A 15,754-nucleotide genomic window follows, 5' to 3' on the forward strand; every position below is an offset into this window, starting at 1 on the left:
ATTCATATAGGGTGGTCATAAATTAAAGAAGAGGGAAGACCTAGAAAATAAATGCCGCAATTGTTGTACTAGAAGATATTGAGGATTGTTTTAAAATATTTCTTTAAAAAATTAAGAAATTAAAACTTGCATAATATGAATATAATAAGTTTTTTTTTACATACAGTGATAACAACATACATTAATTATATTTTGATTGTAACTCCAATGTTTGGTTGGACTGTGAAACATGAAATATTTTGTTATATTTGGATTTGATATTTAATAAGATGAGAATCTTGTTTAGATTACAAATTTACTTCATTAAAATTGTGTTTATAAAATAAAAATGAATTTTTAAAAGAACTTTCAGTTGATGAGTTACTCATCTTTTGTTGCTGCATCTGTTTGTTTTTTCATTTACCTTTTTCTGATTTGTTATTTGAGGTTTTTACAAGAGAAGAATGGTGGATTTTAAAAAGATTTAACACCATGTCAATTGTTATTAAAGTGTTATGTTATGCTGTGTGGATAGTTTGATCTAAGTGTCCTTTCAGATGTAAATATATCAGTAAGGTTCTTTGATTTGTTCAATCCATTTTGAGGACTATTTGTTTATTCATCTTCAGAATTATGTAATTATTAGATTTTGGAATTTGGTCAATAGCTCACACTGGTCTTGGTGGAGTGGGGTTTGTTTTAAAGTGCATTTTGGAGAAGACTAAGGCAGATGAAGAACACAACATACCAAGTTGGCAGTGGTTACTTGGAAGGTTAGTTGTTACCAAGAGGCTTATGGAGGAGTTTCCTCAAGAATTTTACCTACTTTATGCAAAGACCGATGACATAAATGGTGCAAAGACAAGAAAGTTAGTAAACTATGAACGACTTGTTGGTCTTGTGGAACTAGCTGTAAAAGCGGTAAGTTATACTCTGTTAGGAATAGTTAATATTTTTGTAATTAAATTTATAATTTTTGAAGGAATGCAATGAAAGTCATAATAATCTGATATTTTTTAATGTTCATTTCACTTCGTAAGGAAGATGTGGTCTGTTGGGTAAATATTTCAGTCTATGTATTTGTCTTGTTACACATTTCTGAGTATTCATCAGTACAATGTTGCTACAGTGGGCTTAAACCAGGATTAATGTGTTACTGCTCTTTTTGAGGAAGCATATTTGTATAATATGTTTATTCAACAATTCAAAACTGAAGGATGTAACTTTCTGAAGAAGAGAACTTTCAATGATCGTGGAAGGAGAAACATAGGCAGCTAGCTCTCAAAACCACACCGATACATTGCCCTTTTCCATGAAATGAAGGCTGTGATTGTGAAAAGAACCATCTGATTCAGAAAGCCATTGCTGTGAAGATGCTAAATGAGTATTTGAAATTGATAAGGGTCACAAGCTTCCAGCCACATCTTGAAATCAATGGTTTGTTTCGTGAGCAAGAGGAAAAATGTAGAATCACAACATTCTTTTTCAATCAAAAATCCCCTCAAGCTATTTCATATGGATTTTTGTGCATGGAATTACAGATGTCTCATTCAACCACAAGCTTCTCAGGTCACCCCCATTGCATTTCAAATGGGCAGTTTTGTACCTTTGTGGTCTTCTTAAACTTAACCTTGTAAACCAATGCGCACGCACACACACATTTGAGTCGCAGGAAAGTACATCATGAAGTGTAGTGTTAGAGATTGGCATATTGCAGTCTCTTGTAGAGAACTTCTGGTACTGGACAGTAGTATGTAACAGTGGCCATCAAATGTTTGTGATTGATAAAAAATAAAGTAGTCCTAAGAGCAATCTGGAATTGAAGGCTTTCTTTCTTAGTAAGTGCAATTAGCCATGAGTGAAGCAAGGAAAATAAAATTGTTGTAACTAAAATCAAATATTTATTGAGCAAGTGCATGTTTTGTAACAATAAAATAAGTTATTGTTAAATGGTGATATTTAACTAGTTAAAACAACTATATATATATATATAGTTATGAGAATAAAACAAAATTAGTTTAGGTAAAAAAAATCATTTCAATATTTGAATGTTAAAAAGAAATTAGTTATGCTTTATTTCAGTGTTTGTCTGCATTCCAAAGCATTTTATAATCCAGTATATACAGAACTTTTTTTTTTTCTTTTTAAGCTGGATCATTCGCATACCACTGTGAACAAACTAGCACAACGGGTATTTCTCCTGGCTTCCAGTTTTTGTGTTCATGTGGAACCTGTGTTTTGTTATGTGTATGATATGCTATCTGGTCTGAATATTAGTCTGCATAACCATCTTACCAGGAAGCTGCAAAACATAGCTGAACAAAATCATGTTCTGCCGTGGAGTGATTTTGAAAAGGGCAAAATTAATAGAGCAAGAAGACCATCGGAATTTATAAGTGGTCAGGGTTCTTTTGACAAGTGCTTTAATATTGGAACACAGAAGAGATATGAACGATATCTGTTGGCTGAAAAACTGGTCAATGAATCAAAATGCGACATTTTTGCAACATCTAAAGATACAAAATCAAGGTATGGGTTCCGAAGTGCTCCTAGTAGCCCATCTCACGTCCAGAACAATAAACTTTTTCTCAGATTTAAACCTCAGAAAGTGGTGAAAGGAAATTCTAGGATAAAAGATCTTCCACAGTCTCATGTTTTAGGAACTCCCATTTCTGTACCTAATACACCATGCAAGGAGGGAGCTAAACATTACAGTACTACTTTGATTAAGCCAGATAGGACTATTATGTCAGAATTTATGCCGTCTGTGTGCTTTAAAGAAACTGACTGTACTGTTGGAGAGTTAATTGACCTGTCAGTTCCTTTAGTTTCAGGAAATACTCCTTCTTGTAGTTACCCTCCGATTTCTTTCCATTCTGAAATTGGCACTCCTCTATCTCCAACTGCTGTCCCCTCACAAGTCACTGAATCAACTACTGAGAGAATGGCAGAAACTAAAGGTACGTTTGTTAAATTACCTTTATATTAGTGTTCATAAAACTTAAAACAGTAGAAAAATATAATATTATTTGTGTTTACAAATAGGTACTAAGAGTAAGGTAGTAATGACAGTGTGAACTCTATAACAGGATCTTTTATTCTCAACATTTCAACAACAAGTCATCTTCAGTATATTACAACAGCATGGTGCCATACAAGAGTATTTATACCAATTTTCCTGGATTAAGTTCCTGGTCTCTTTGCCTTGCTGTACCTTAATTTGTCTTCTATCACCATCTGTTGACCACCACATTGACCAATCAGCATTCTGCTCTCATTTCACCAGGCTTGTGGCTGCTTCCACCCAACTGCAGACTCTCGCTGTGGTGTTTAAACTCATTTTTAATAATATGTAAGCAGCCCCCATTGCTTGCCTCTTGGTTTTCCATTCTGTTGCTGATTATTTTAGTTTCCTTCCATTCAGGCAGTTGCTTTGCTTTTTCTACATATGCTGCTATTCCATTGCTTTTATTGTGCCTTCTGACATTGGCAAGACTGAGTGGGATACCAGAAGATATACAGTTCACAGTAGAAGAGTAGAAAGATCAGAAGATACCTTGACACTTTGGAGAGGTAATGCAGGGGACCTAGATGTTCTGTGTGTAGAACACAAACCAACAGAGATGAATTCATCTCAGCACATTGTGCCATTTGGCTCCTTCCTGAGGACATTAGAGATATACAACTCCAAATTCTTAGATCAAGAAAATGAACATGTAATGGAAACTTTTAGGATGCTACAGTACTCTGCTGGCATGCTTATAAAGCTAAAACATATAGCAAAGAATATTGTGAAAAGAAACAAGAAATTCACAGTGGTCCCCAGTGCCCATCACCAGACTATTGAAACACACATAACCACAGAGGTGGTAATGAAAACAGGAATAATAAATAGGAGAGATGGTAAAGGACAGAAGATATAAACACCAAATGGACAGCAGCACAGTATACTGCATTCCACTTGAGGGGTGCAGTCAAGTCTACAACATAGGTGAAACTGGTGGGTGCCTGACAACAAGACTAAATGAACACAAAGTATGGATGTCAGAAGGTATAATAAAACCATGATAGCAGCACATGAAGAAAATCAGGAAACCTGCCTAAATGGAAGGCAGCAATCAGCAAAGGAAAGTAATGGAAACTGCTTACATATTATTATAAAAGAACTTAAACACCACAACTGGAGTCTACAGATAGGTGGAAGTGGCTTGCCTGCTTGATGAAACAAGAACATAATGCTGATTAGTCAGGTGGTGGCCAGCATACAGCAATAGTGGACTGGCAAATCAAAGTGCAGCAAGGTGAAGTGACCAAGAACTTAATCTGAAAAAATCTGTATAAATACTCTTGAGACACCACGGTGTTGTAATCTCCTAAGAAACCTTACTATCCACTAGTACAAGTGTATTTTTTTAAAGTGTTCATTATATTCAAGATTTTGTTACAATTATATCAGGAGCACAGCACACTTCAGTCTATTTTCCTTTTGTTTTTCTACCACTGCCTTTAACCCGAGCATTTTTTAACTGTGGAACTTTCTTCATTAGAAGCAATCTGATCAAGAAAGATTCATTTTTCAAAAGTGTTCAAGGTAGAGGGTTTTGTGCTGGTTTTTCTCTTAAATTTATTTTTTTAGCCTACATGTTTTCCTAACATCATTACCTCTTTTGGATTTGTATGTAAAATATTTACATTTTTTTGAACTGTGGAAACCAATATATGTTTCACAGAGCCGTCTAACCAGAGTAATGAAGACGTGACTTTAAAAAGAACAACCATGTCAGTAGTGTCAAGGATTGGAAATGAATCACAATCTTTGCTGCCACTGATTCCTGGGCTTAGAGAGTTTGCTGAAGAAGATTTCATTATTAAGTTACAACCAAATGTATGTTTCAATATCATTAAATGTTTCTGTAAATAACTCATGAAATAACACATAGTAAATTTAGGTTTCATTTGATCAGTATTTATTTTACCTTATAAATTAATTCATTAGAGATCTGAAACTGGATTAAGTCTCTGAATATGGGGTCGATCTGTGTGACAGACCATGTGATCTCCTTGTACTCATTTAAAGTCTTTGAAGATTTAATACTTGTAACTTTCAATATAATTTGTATATTTTCACTAAATTTGGCAGTGTATTTTACTGTAAGTCTGTAACATAAAGAAAATCATATTTTTTTAGTGAAATACTTTTAATAAAATAAAGATTTGTTTATGAATATATTGAGTATTTGTTGTCCATGTGAAAAGTAATTTTAATGTTAAAACCATGTTTCCTCAACTCAAACTTTCCTTGTATAGTCCCTAAGACATCCTAAATGCATTTCAAAAGTTTTTCTTCAGTAAATCTTGATACTTCATATGTTACTTTCATTAACCTAACTCAGAATTGGATCTGTGAACCTGACTGACCTTGTAACCAGTGATAAAAATCAAATAAATCTAATTGAGTCTTTTTTTTTTCCTTTCTATAGTGACTTCATATTGTAATATAAAACCACATTCACTTATCATAATTATTTCTAAGTTTGTAACAGTATACATCTGTTTAAAATTATGTTATTGTTTTATTGCCCTTTGAACTGTGACTCTCTGCATGCTTATAAGTTGTAAATCACTGGGGAATTGTACAGCTCACCTTACTTTATCAAATTACATTACCCATGAGCTACTACAGCTTGTAGAATCAGCTCATGGAACATTTTTATTATATTTTACCTTTTAATTACTTTTATAATTATACATAAACTTGAAAAACAAGAAGTAAAATACATAACCTATCTTCTTTTCTCTTGCTGTTGCTTGTCAAAGAGAGTTAACCCTAACTTTTTATACTAATTATTGTAATATACTTAATTTTTATTTAATTAACTAATGCTCCAAACAATACAGACTAATAACATGCAAAAGGTAGACAAATTTCCTTACCTCTCAAAAATTGTCTGATTCTGGAAACAGTCATTACAACTTCATCCAAGCTAGTTGTTAACTTTCTCACAAGAATGATGTTTGTACCCTTAGTGAAATTGATGTTTAACTGTTCAGAACAAAACAACACAGCATGTTTTTTGATAGATGAAAACCTTGGGTAAAATAAAATTCAATACAAGATTGAACTATTAACTAATTATGAAAGAAAGGACGGGTCAGATTTTCTATTTGACAGCTCTGTAACCAGGCATTGTTAAAGAAAATAATAAATTTGGTTTTTCTGAGCAATAATGGGCTTATAGAGAGTAATTTATGTTTAATTTCACTTGTTTTTGAGGGGTGGTGGATAAATTAGGGATGACATGCTAAGAGAGAAATGTGTCACACAAGAAGAACTCTAGGATTTTTCAAAATATTGCCTTGTTTAATTGTAAACTTAAAACTTATGTGCCATTAAAATATGGATTATTGGTTAATATCGTATGCTATCCTAATTGGCATAATACAAACAAAAAGTAGTTTAATAGTATTTTGAATATAAGACACTAAAACTTTGTGTCATGCACAGTAAATAATACCCAGGTGGGTAAGTTGAAACATTCATGTTTAAATTAAATGTCTTCCCACTGTGTGTTTTTAGGAAGATCAGAGAGACAACAATGCCAATGTAGGAACCTATCTAGAACGAATACATTGGAGAAAAGGACACTTGTTGGGTACAGGGTCCTTCAGCAGCTGCTACCAAGCTCGGGACTTAAGAACTGGCACATTAATGGCTGTGAAACAAGTGTCTTTCTGCAGAAACTCTGATGAGGAACAGGAGAAGGTGATGGATGCTATCAGTGAGGAAATAGTCTTGATGGCTAAGCTGGATCACCCCAACGTCTTACGAATATTGGGAGCTACTCAACAAAGTGGGCACTATAATGTCTTTATCGAGTGGATGGCCGGTAGGTTCTATACCATAGTTGTTGTTGTTGGGTATTTAATTATTCAATACACTTAATGTGTGCTGACAGTAAGTGAAGTACTTTTAACTTAAATGTTATGCTGCATAGAATAAGACGTACTTCTCTCTCTGTAATTGTCATTTCTTGCCAGAATGTTATTAATCATGGCCTTCTACACATTATTATTCTTTCACACATTACTATTTTTTTCTTTGCTTGTGCATCCATTTTCTGAAGCTGTTGATGAAAGTCAGTCTAAGCCTGCCTGTATTTTATTTCCCTTCAGTCTTTTCTGTTACTGCTAAATTTTCTGGCATTTTTTTCACTGGGATTAAGTTATAATTGTTGTTATAATATCTTTGTGTGTTCCTTCTGTTCTCAGTAGCTCCTCGCTCATCGTATATGTCCATGAAATCCTCAAATTTCTTCTGTACAAACATGTATTAGTTGCATATAGTTTTCTTTCCAAACAACTGAGGTATATGAAATGAATTATTTGGTAATATATCTACTTAAGATCATTAGGTGTAGCTAATAAACAGTAAATAGTTAATAACATAACACAGGAATAGATTTTATTTTTTTGTATTTGTTCATAAAACCATAAACTGCAAACGAATTTAACAGGGGTTTAGTTTGGAGAGAAAGAAGTCAGAAGAATTCTCTCCCCAACAGGGGATGATCAAGGAACATTGTGGTTCCTTTTCGTCCCCTCACATGAATGAGTATTTAGTTTTGCTGGGAATTTCGCTGTATTTGACTTGTTTAAGGTGATGAAGTGCAGTGGGGCATTATAAAAATGATGAGCGACACAAAGACGACACAAGAGAAGTAAACCAGGTCAGAGTCCGAAGTCCGAAAAGCCGATGAGATATCAACTTAAAACGGCCTGATTCAGGACTGGGCAAAAGTATTACTTTGGTTGGGATCTAAAGATCCAATGCTTGAGAATTGGATTCAAAGGGAAACAGGAGTGCCCCAAGAAAACACTTTCACAGGACAGGCACCGAAAGTTTTACCTGTACTGTGCCCGGATGTGAAAGGAAATACGTATAAATTTAAACATATATTCACCTTGTCTGTGATTATGTATTTTGTTGAAATATGTTATATGGTGAAATGTATTTTGTAGGTGCGCTGGCTAATTTACATAATGATGCAGTTTGTTTCCATGTTCTGCTTTTAAGTAATATTTCTATGATATTTCTGTGAGCGTGTTTCTAAGGGTGGGTAGATTACTGATTTTGTGTGTATGTTGGTAGTCGGTTTGCTGCTCTTAATGTTTTATTTTGTTGTATTTGGATATTCTGTAGTGTGTTGTTAGACATATTGTATGTGACTTGACATCCATATTCTATTAATGGACGGATGTAAGCCTTGTATATTTGGATGATGGTTTCAGGTGAGCAGATTAAGTGTTTGCTATATGTGGTCATCAAATGTGAAATGCATTTTTTGATGGATAAATGTATGTTGTTAACATGTTTTTTCCATGTTAATCTGTAGTTAAAAGTGATGCCAAGGAATGTGATGTTCTTGCTTATGTTGATAGGCATGTTGCCGAGTGAGATGTTTACTTTTTCTGGAGTTTTTCTGTGCCTTTTTAATTTCCTATAAAAAAAAGTGATTGCTTGTGTTTTTGTTGGATTTAAAACCACTCCACATGTTGCTCCAGCTCGAGACATTATTTAGTGTTTCCTGAACGCGAGACATGGCCATTAGCGAGTTTTTAGAAATACTCCAGATAGTAATGTCATCTGCGTATTGGGAATTGTAAGTGTACATCAGACTAAGAAAAGGTATATCACTAACAAAAATAATGTACAGGAGTGGTGAATGGATGGATCCTTGGGACACTCCTGTAGTTATTTTAAAACATTCTGATTAGGTTTTGTTGACTCTTTCTTGAGCTGTTCTATCTGTTAGGAAGTTTGATATCCATTTGATAATTGTTTGATTTACTTTCACTTAAGTGCTTATCAGACACTGACAATTTTACTGTTGTTACACACAACCTAATTAGTTTTTAGACAGTAATCTGTATATGCACATAAAGCAGAGTTCTGTTCACAAGTTGATGCGAAGAGCTGTCTAAAACAACTTTGTTGAACTATTGTTAAGAATTGTAGGTGGAACCTCTACAGATTATGTTTAAATAAATAAGTAATCAGAAAAATGGGTTCACGTTTGACAGACATTTCAATTTCATTGAATTAATGTTACATGTAACAGCTTATTGAGCAAGGAGGTCCACAGCAAAATGTAAGTGAAATTGGTACCAAACAAAAGTGGCATTTAATACTGCATGTATTTTTCTCTTTGAACATTGGAAGAACTGGCTAATTCTCCCATTAACCCCTTACCTACTGGGGCCATTTTGTTTTATCATGAAGGCAAAGTCACATTTATGAATTGAAAAATTTATGGAGAACTTATCTTTTATTGGATTTCATGTTGTTGTCTGTTTGTAAATAGTAACATAACATTCACTTATTTTTATTAAGTTGTATTATTTAATGAAGTCTGAAAAGAAATTTAAATTACAAAATCCAAAAATACTCTTGAAACTATAAATATATGCCCTCTAAGAAAAAATGTTCCAAACATTTTTTAAAAAACTTTTCCATTGCACTTTAGCATTGGTTCTGCCATCTATGATTGATACCTGGACTTTTCTATAGTTTGTTTTCTTTATAAAACAGCATGGGGGAGTTTAACCTCAGTTGTTAAACTTTTAGTCAATTCTAGTCGAAGGTGTCAATTTCAGTACCATATTATTTCAATCACTGTATTTCACACTTGACAAATAATAGGATCATAAGCAAAGCACATAATACATTGTTCTCTGAACTTTCTAATACATGAACATGAGTGGTGCTTATTATAGTAATTCGCTGTTTATGTAGAGGTTGTATTTATTAGTGGTCAGTAGTACTTTTCCTAAGCCTTAGGAAATTAATTTCTGGAAAAAACATAATAGAATGTATTTCACTTAGTAATTTTTTGTAGTAGCTTAAATCATGCTATATCATATATCCATTTACTGTAATCTTTATATTGAAAAATTAATCCAAAATAGATGTATTTGTAAGAAAGACAAATGGTTAAGACCTATTGAGTGATGAGTGCAGTCTTTTCATGAATTGGACTTAGCACATTGAACTGAAAGAGTTTGTGATTTTTATATTTTTTTTACATTTAAATTAGCAGTTTTAAGTTCAGTAATTTAGCATAATTTTATATTTGGTCCATAATAAAAATCTGATTCAGTATTTAGAATGTTGACCTCGTGACCTGTACTTACTGCTAGAACCATGTAAGAATTTGATATTTTTCCTTCTTACTCTCTTCACTTTGTAGTAAGACCCACGCTTCTGTTGTTACTTTATAATTAAAACAGTCTAACTGGTATATAAAATGCTTGTTCTGATATTTTGTAAAGGGTTTGAACCTAAGTGTACAAGTGACAACAATAAAATGCACGTGTCGATTGTAAAACATTTGTATCAGTTACACAGGAGAAACTGTGACATTCTCATAGTTGGAGTGTCAATACACTGAAGAGCTGAAGCTTTGGATTCCAGTATAAATGTTGCATGTAATGAAAGAAACGTGACTAGGACTAATCTTTCAAGTGTTGTAAGGTTATTTTCTTTGTAATTTAGGTGTGTGTATTCTTCAGTTAATTTCCTTAATGAGATGTAACTAGTTGCAGGTAGTTTTGTTTTATTAAACAAGCAACTTACAAGGATGTATTTCAAAGTTCAAAGGAATGATATTCAAGTACAAAAAAAAAAGCAAACTTTCTTATGATCATATCTACAGTAACTTTTAAATGTGCCTGCACTGGAGCAAATGAGATTAATGACCAACAGGTGCAAATGAACAAAGTTACCACTGCTAACATCATGGCTTTTTGTTGTTGTTTTTTCAGCACAATAAACAAACATATGGCTTCCATGAAACATAATCTTGAAATAAAAATAAGATATGAAACAAAATTAAAATGTTTTGTGTGTGTGTTTATATATATATAAACATGAAATTTTCAGTTATTATTTAGGAATTATTATTTTTGGTTTTGTGTGTTACTTGAAACCATAAGGAAAGTATGTGGTTATTAAAAATTAGAAATAGACAACATTTGTATTTAATGAATGATAAGTTAATAGATATTTTAAAATAATGTATAAAATGTAAGATGGAACAAATATAAATCTGGTAACCATATCTTATAAATACAGTCAACTAGGGTAATTTAACAAGATATCAAAAATCATGACATAGAAAAATGGGTTTTATGTTTCTTAAACTCTGTGCACTTATGAAAGTTTATATGGAGTGTCATAGAATTCTACTTTTATTGTTGGAATGAACTGTGGAAAGATTTGCTGTAGCTACACAGTGAGTTAGTAACTGGTAGCAGTCAGTTAATAGCAGTACATCTGAGAGTCAAATTGCCAGGTGATTTTGCTAATATAGTACTAAATCATGAAGTAATTAATATCATACTAATAGCAACATCTGTAAACAGGTTACAAGCAGTAGTTAAATAACGACAGTTTCTATGTAACAGTTCTTTTTATACACAGGTTCATGCTTGTATATACAATGATTTTGTAATTAACAAAAATAATTCACTGATCCAAAACTACAAGACAAAGTAATTCCATGTGATAATCATACTTATTAGATTTTGTATTGTTGTTTATTCTTAGCAACTTCTTCGTATTGACATTATAACAATGAAATATCACCACTGTTGTTATAAATAATTATCTGATGGCTGTTGCAGGCACACCAATTAGTTTTATACAGAAAACAGGAAATTATAATGAAGATTATAGGTGTATTGATTATGGGTGTAGTTTATTGATAAATTATTGTGTAGTTATTTACACCTATTTCATTTTACTAGGAGGATCAGTGGAATCTCTCTTAGCTACCTATGGACCCTTTTCTGAGCAGGTGATTGTTCGATATACCAGACAGGTTCTTGCAGGCTTGGCCTACCTTCATGACAACCAGATTATTCACCGAGATTTGAAAGGTAGATTCTAACTTTTCATGCATTTTGATATATTAAAATAACTTGTCAGATGCAACACCTGAGTATTTAATTTGCTGATATAAAAACAAAACTATTCAAAAATAAAAGGCACGTTCATTTTAGCATTCATTGAATGTTTATTTTTCTCAGTTGTTAAACCTTGATTCTTGTAAAAGTAGTTATAAATTGCCAGAATGGGTCTCTGAAAAATATTGTGATCTATAATATTAGGTTATTTCTGTTTGCTTGCTTGTTTGTTTATGAGAGGCTAATAAGTATTCTGATTTTTTGTAGGTGCAAACTTGTTGGTAGATAGTACTGGTCATCACCTAAGGATTGCTGACTTTGGTGCAGCTGCAAAACTTGTATCACACACTACTGTGGCAGGAGAGTTCAAGGGTCAACTTCTTGGTACTGTAGCCTTCATGGCCCCTGAGGTATACCTGTTTTGAGACTGATATACAAATAAAGAATGCTGTATTGAATTTGTAGTTCATGAATTTCCACTGTATAAACTGATGGTTGCCAGTGTTTTAAAACAAAATTGTTGTTTTTGCATGTGTGCAGGTCCTGCGGGGTGAAAACTATGGTCGATCTTGTGACATATGGAGTGTGGGATGTGTCATGATTGAAATGGGAACAACCAAACCTCCCTGGAATGCTGATGGTGTATTTAATCAGCTGGCATTGATTTTCAAGGTTTGATTTTTCTTGTCAAAATAATCTTTTTTTATGAAATTCAATTTTTTCATTGTTAGTTCTTGAATAATTGTACCTATTCACACAAACTTTAGAATACATCTGAATTAAAACTTTAGAACAAGTAATAAAAATTGATACAAGTATGAGTGACAGATGTTTGATTTCTCTCAGATTGGAAGCTCTACATCACCACCGCCAATTCCAGACTATTTTTCACCCGTGACCCAAGACCTGGCCTTTAGGTGTCTCGAGATCAAGTCTGAGAAACGACCAACGGCGAAGACACTTTTGCATCATCCGTGTTTTCACTTATTTCCTACTTAGAAACATAGGGCCCTGATTTTCAGTTTCAACGTGAACTGGAAATGGTTTGAAACAATCAGTTCAGGTTTCTATATACGTGAAAACTTTCAGACTTACAAGAGTGCCAAATTTATTTTATAATTCTATATTTTTGAGCTACCTCCAGGCAATGAAAGTATTTCACTTTGAATTCCTTTTTTGGCCTTCCAAAAACACTTGTGGGACCAGTTCTTAAAAAATCCAAAGGGGGTCATTTTAAATGAAAGTTCAGTACACTAGATAATTTCCATTTTTTAGTTGTTGTCAGAATAACAAGCTAGTTGTTGTTAGAATTTTGTACACTACCCGTAGATTTCTACTGTGAGGTTATAGGTTATGGATAGAGCAGAAATTTGTAACATATCAATTCATTCTTCGTTATCCATTCCGTGTCAAAATGGAATAAATTTCAATGGAACAATATATATATTTTGTGAAATTAATGTTTATCCAGTTACATAAACATTAATTTTTTAATAGTAAAAAAAAATTATTTTGGTAATGAAAAAATAATAGTATTAATCACTGATGTGTATTTTCTTATAACTAATGAAGGGGAGGTTTATCTTACATTCAGCCAACCAGTATTACTTTGTGTTGTTTTATATACCTGTGTATGTTTGTGTACATAACACCTAATAATAGTTACTGAATATTGTTTCATATAGGTAAGAAATTTTGCAGTTTTTACTTTTAACCAAGTACAAGTTTGTGTAAATTAATTTACACAATTTTTAAATTATTTTTATTATTATTCACTTACTCGGAGGAACCTCGGTTATTAGGTGGATTTGTATGAGTACAGGTGCTGGTGGCTTAGAATGTTACCAAATAACCAGTTTGGTATATGTAGTTAGTTTTCTGTTTCCATATATATATTGTTACTTAATATAAAGTATTATTTTTCATCAAGGTTTAATTTAAGTGTCCTTTTTACCATACCTAGATATGTATGGTAGGAAAATTACTCGTACATATTTAATATTTTTGGCATTGTTATTTAGTGTGTTCAGTGACTATTTAATCTTATATAATTGTAATAGTACTTACTTAAGATCATTTCATTTTTACCATAATTTAGGGCTTTGTATTTTTATATTTTTATTTTTATACAACAACCAAAATTACAACTTCCATTTTTGTGTTAGTGTCAGTAATTTAAATTTTTTCTTTACTTTTGTTAGAAAATAAATGTAATTGAAAATTTAAGTATTTTAAAAGTAACTTAGATTTTTACTTTGTAAGTGAACAATGACAATAATTTTAGGTTGGTATTAATCACAGCCAGTGGCCTGTTTAACTGTCAAATTGTTCTGTTTATTACATCGTATACAAGAAAAGTAATTTTCATGTAATGTCATCCCAGGTAGTCCCAACTAAATGGGCACTCAGTATGTCCAGTAAACATCATGTTATAACAAATATTTACTGTAATTCTTGGTACCTTGATCCTCCTTTTTAAAGTGCCCTTATTCTGTACCAAATGGTGGAAGAGAATGCTATTTTATATGAAATGTTTCCAGTGCCTTCTGATGATGTGTTTATATGTTTTGTAATTCTAATTAACTTTTGAGTGCCTTTAGACTGATCTACATAACTTGTTAAAAGTGGTCAGGGTATATACACAGTTGGTTGCCAAACACCCCAGTGTAACATATTATTAATGTACCTGTTTTTATAATCACTGTTTTCTGTCATAATGGTATTCACATGCAATAACTGTTCAGGAGTTTCTGTAAAAATATCAGAATGATGTCTCATGTTTTGTCCAGGAAATGTGTTAAGACTGGAGCATATAGAACTAAGTAAGATAGTTACTTATAAAACTGGTTTGTAACTGTATTCTTGTATGGAGTAAATAAAAAAAAAGTGCATCTAATATTTGTAGTAATCAGGTCTGAGAGTTTTTACAGAACATCTGCATTGTCTCACTGTTATGGATATAAAGTCTGTTTTCTTAGCATTGGTGGATACTTAATAAAACAATAGCACCAGAGATCTGTTCGGAAAATGATTATATTTAGCTTTCATCATGTTATGCAAGTGAAAGTTGTGTTTATTTAGTTCCAAGAGCCAGATAAATCTTCTTGGGGCAGTGGGTACTTCTGATTGAACAGTACTTCAATTATTTAGGGATATCTGTATTTGAACCCTGGGAGTCACTGACCTTGAGGGTTTATTCTCTTATTTCTGTTGTTCAGTGTGAAAAATTCTAAATTTTGTTTGATTGCATTAGAACATATGGTAAACAATCTTTTGCTAGAATGTGCGTATAATAAGTCACAGTAGAAGTGTAATGAAACAGACTTTATATGCCTGTGGTAATTAAAAACAAAAAATACTTGAAAAGAATTTGTACTATCATATTCACTTGCAGAACCTTAAATGTGCTTCTCTGAAAATTTAAGTCTTTAAACATTTGAAATTTGTATTTTTCCATAGCGTATGAAAAGAAACATTGACTGTAGCAAATTTGTAGGTTTTCTTTACATAATTACAGTGTAAAATACCTAATAAAATTACTATTATATATATAAACTGTTGTTTTTAATGCTTCATTACAGTATTTATTGGAAATGATTGACATGGTAAGTTTTGTAAAACAAATCTTCCTAAACGTTCCCACTTTCTGTATGTAGTGTTTCATGTTCAGTTGCCTACACTACTTTGTTCTGAATTTTAAAAACTGACATTTCAATAATAAGAAACTGTTAGTTTCAGATCATACGAATTGGATACATAATACCTTCCACATTGTTTAAAGTTGGACTCTGATGTTATTTGTATATAGTAT

At 32.4% G+C, this 15,754-nt stretch overlaps 1 protein-coding gene across 1 annotated transcript in view; it reads left to right on the forward strand.

Annotated features, from left to right (window-relative positions):
• The window catches only part of LOC143250015 (mitogen-activated protein kinase kinase kinase 1-like), a 61,942-nt gene extending 47,103 nt beyond the window's left edge, over nucleotides 1-14,839 (forward strand). Inside the window, 8 exon segments of the mRNA XM_076500650.1 lie at nucleotides 626-900; nucleotides 2,129-2,939; nucleotides 4,710-4,864; nucleotides 6,557-6,866; nucleotides 11,785-11,916; nucleotides 12,211-12,353; nucleotides 12,484-12,615; nucleotides 12,790-14,839. Coding sequence (XP_076356765.1) covers nucleotides 626-900; nucleotides 2,129-2,939; nucleotides 4,710-4,864; nucleotides 6,557-6,866; nucleotides 11,785-11,916; nucleotides 12,211-12,353; nucleotides 12,484-12,615; nucleotides 12,790-12,942 — 2,111 coding nt within the window. The 3' untranslated portion in view covers nucleotides 12,943-14,839.
• Nucleotides 14,840-15,754: the final 915 nt, after the last annotated feature.

Source organism: Tachypleus tridentatus, chromosome 4 (genome assembly GCF_004210375.1).
Source record: "Tachypleus tridentatus isolate NWPU-2018 chromosome 4, ASM421037v1, whole genome shotgun sequence".
NCBI lineage: Eukaryota > Metazoa > Arthropoda > Merostomata > Xiphosura > Limulidae > Tachypleus > Tachypleus tridentatus.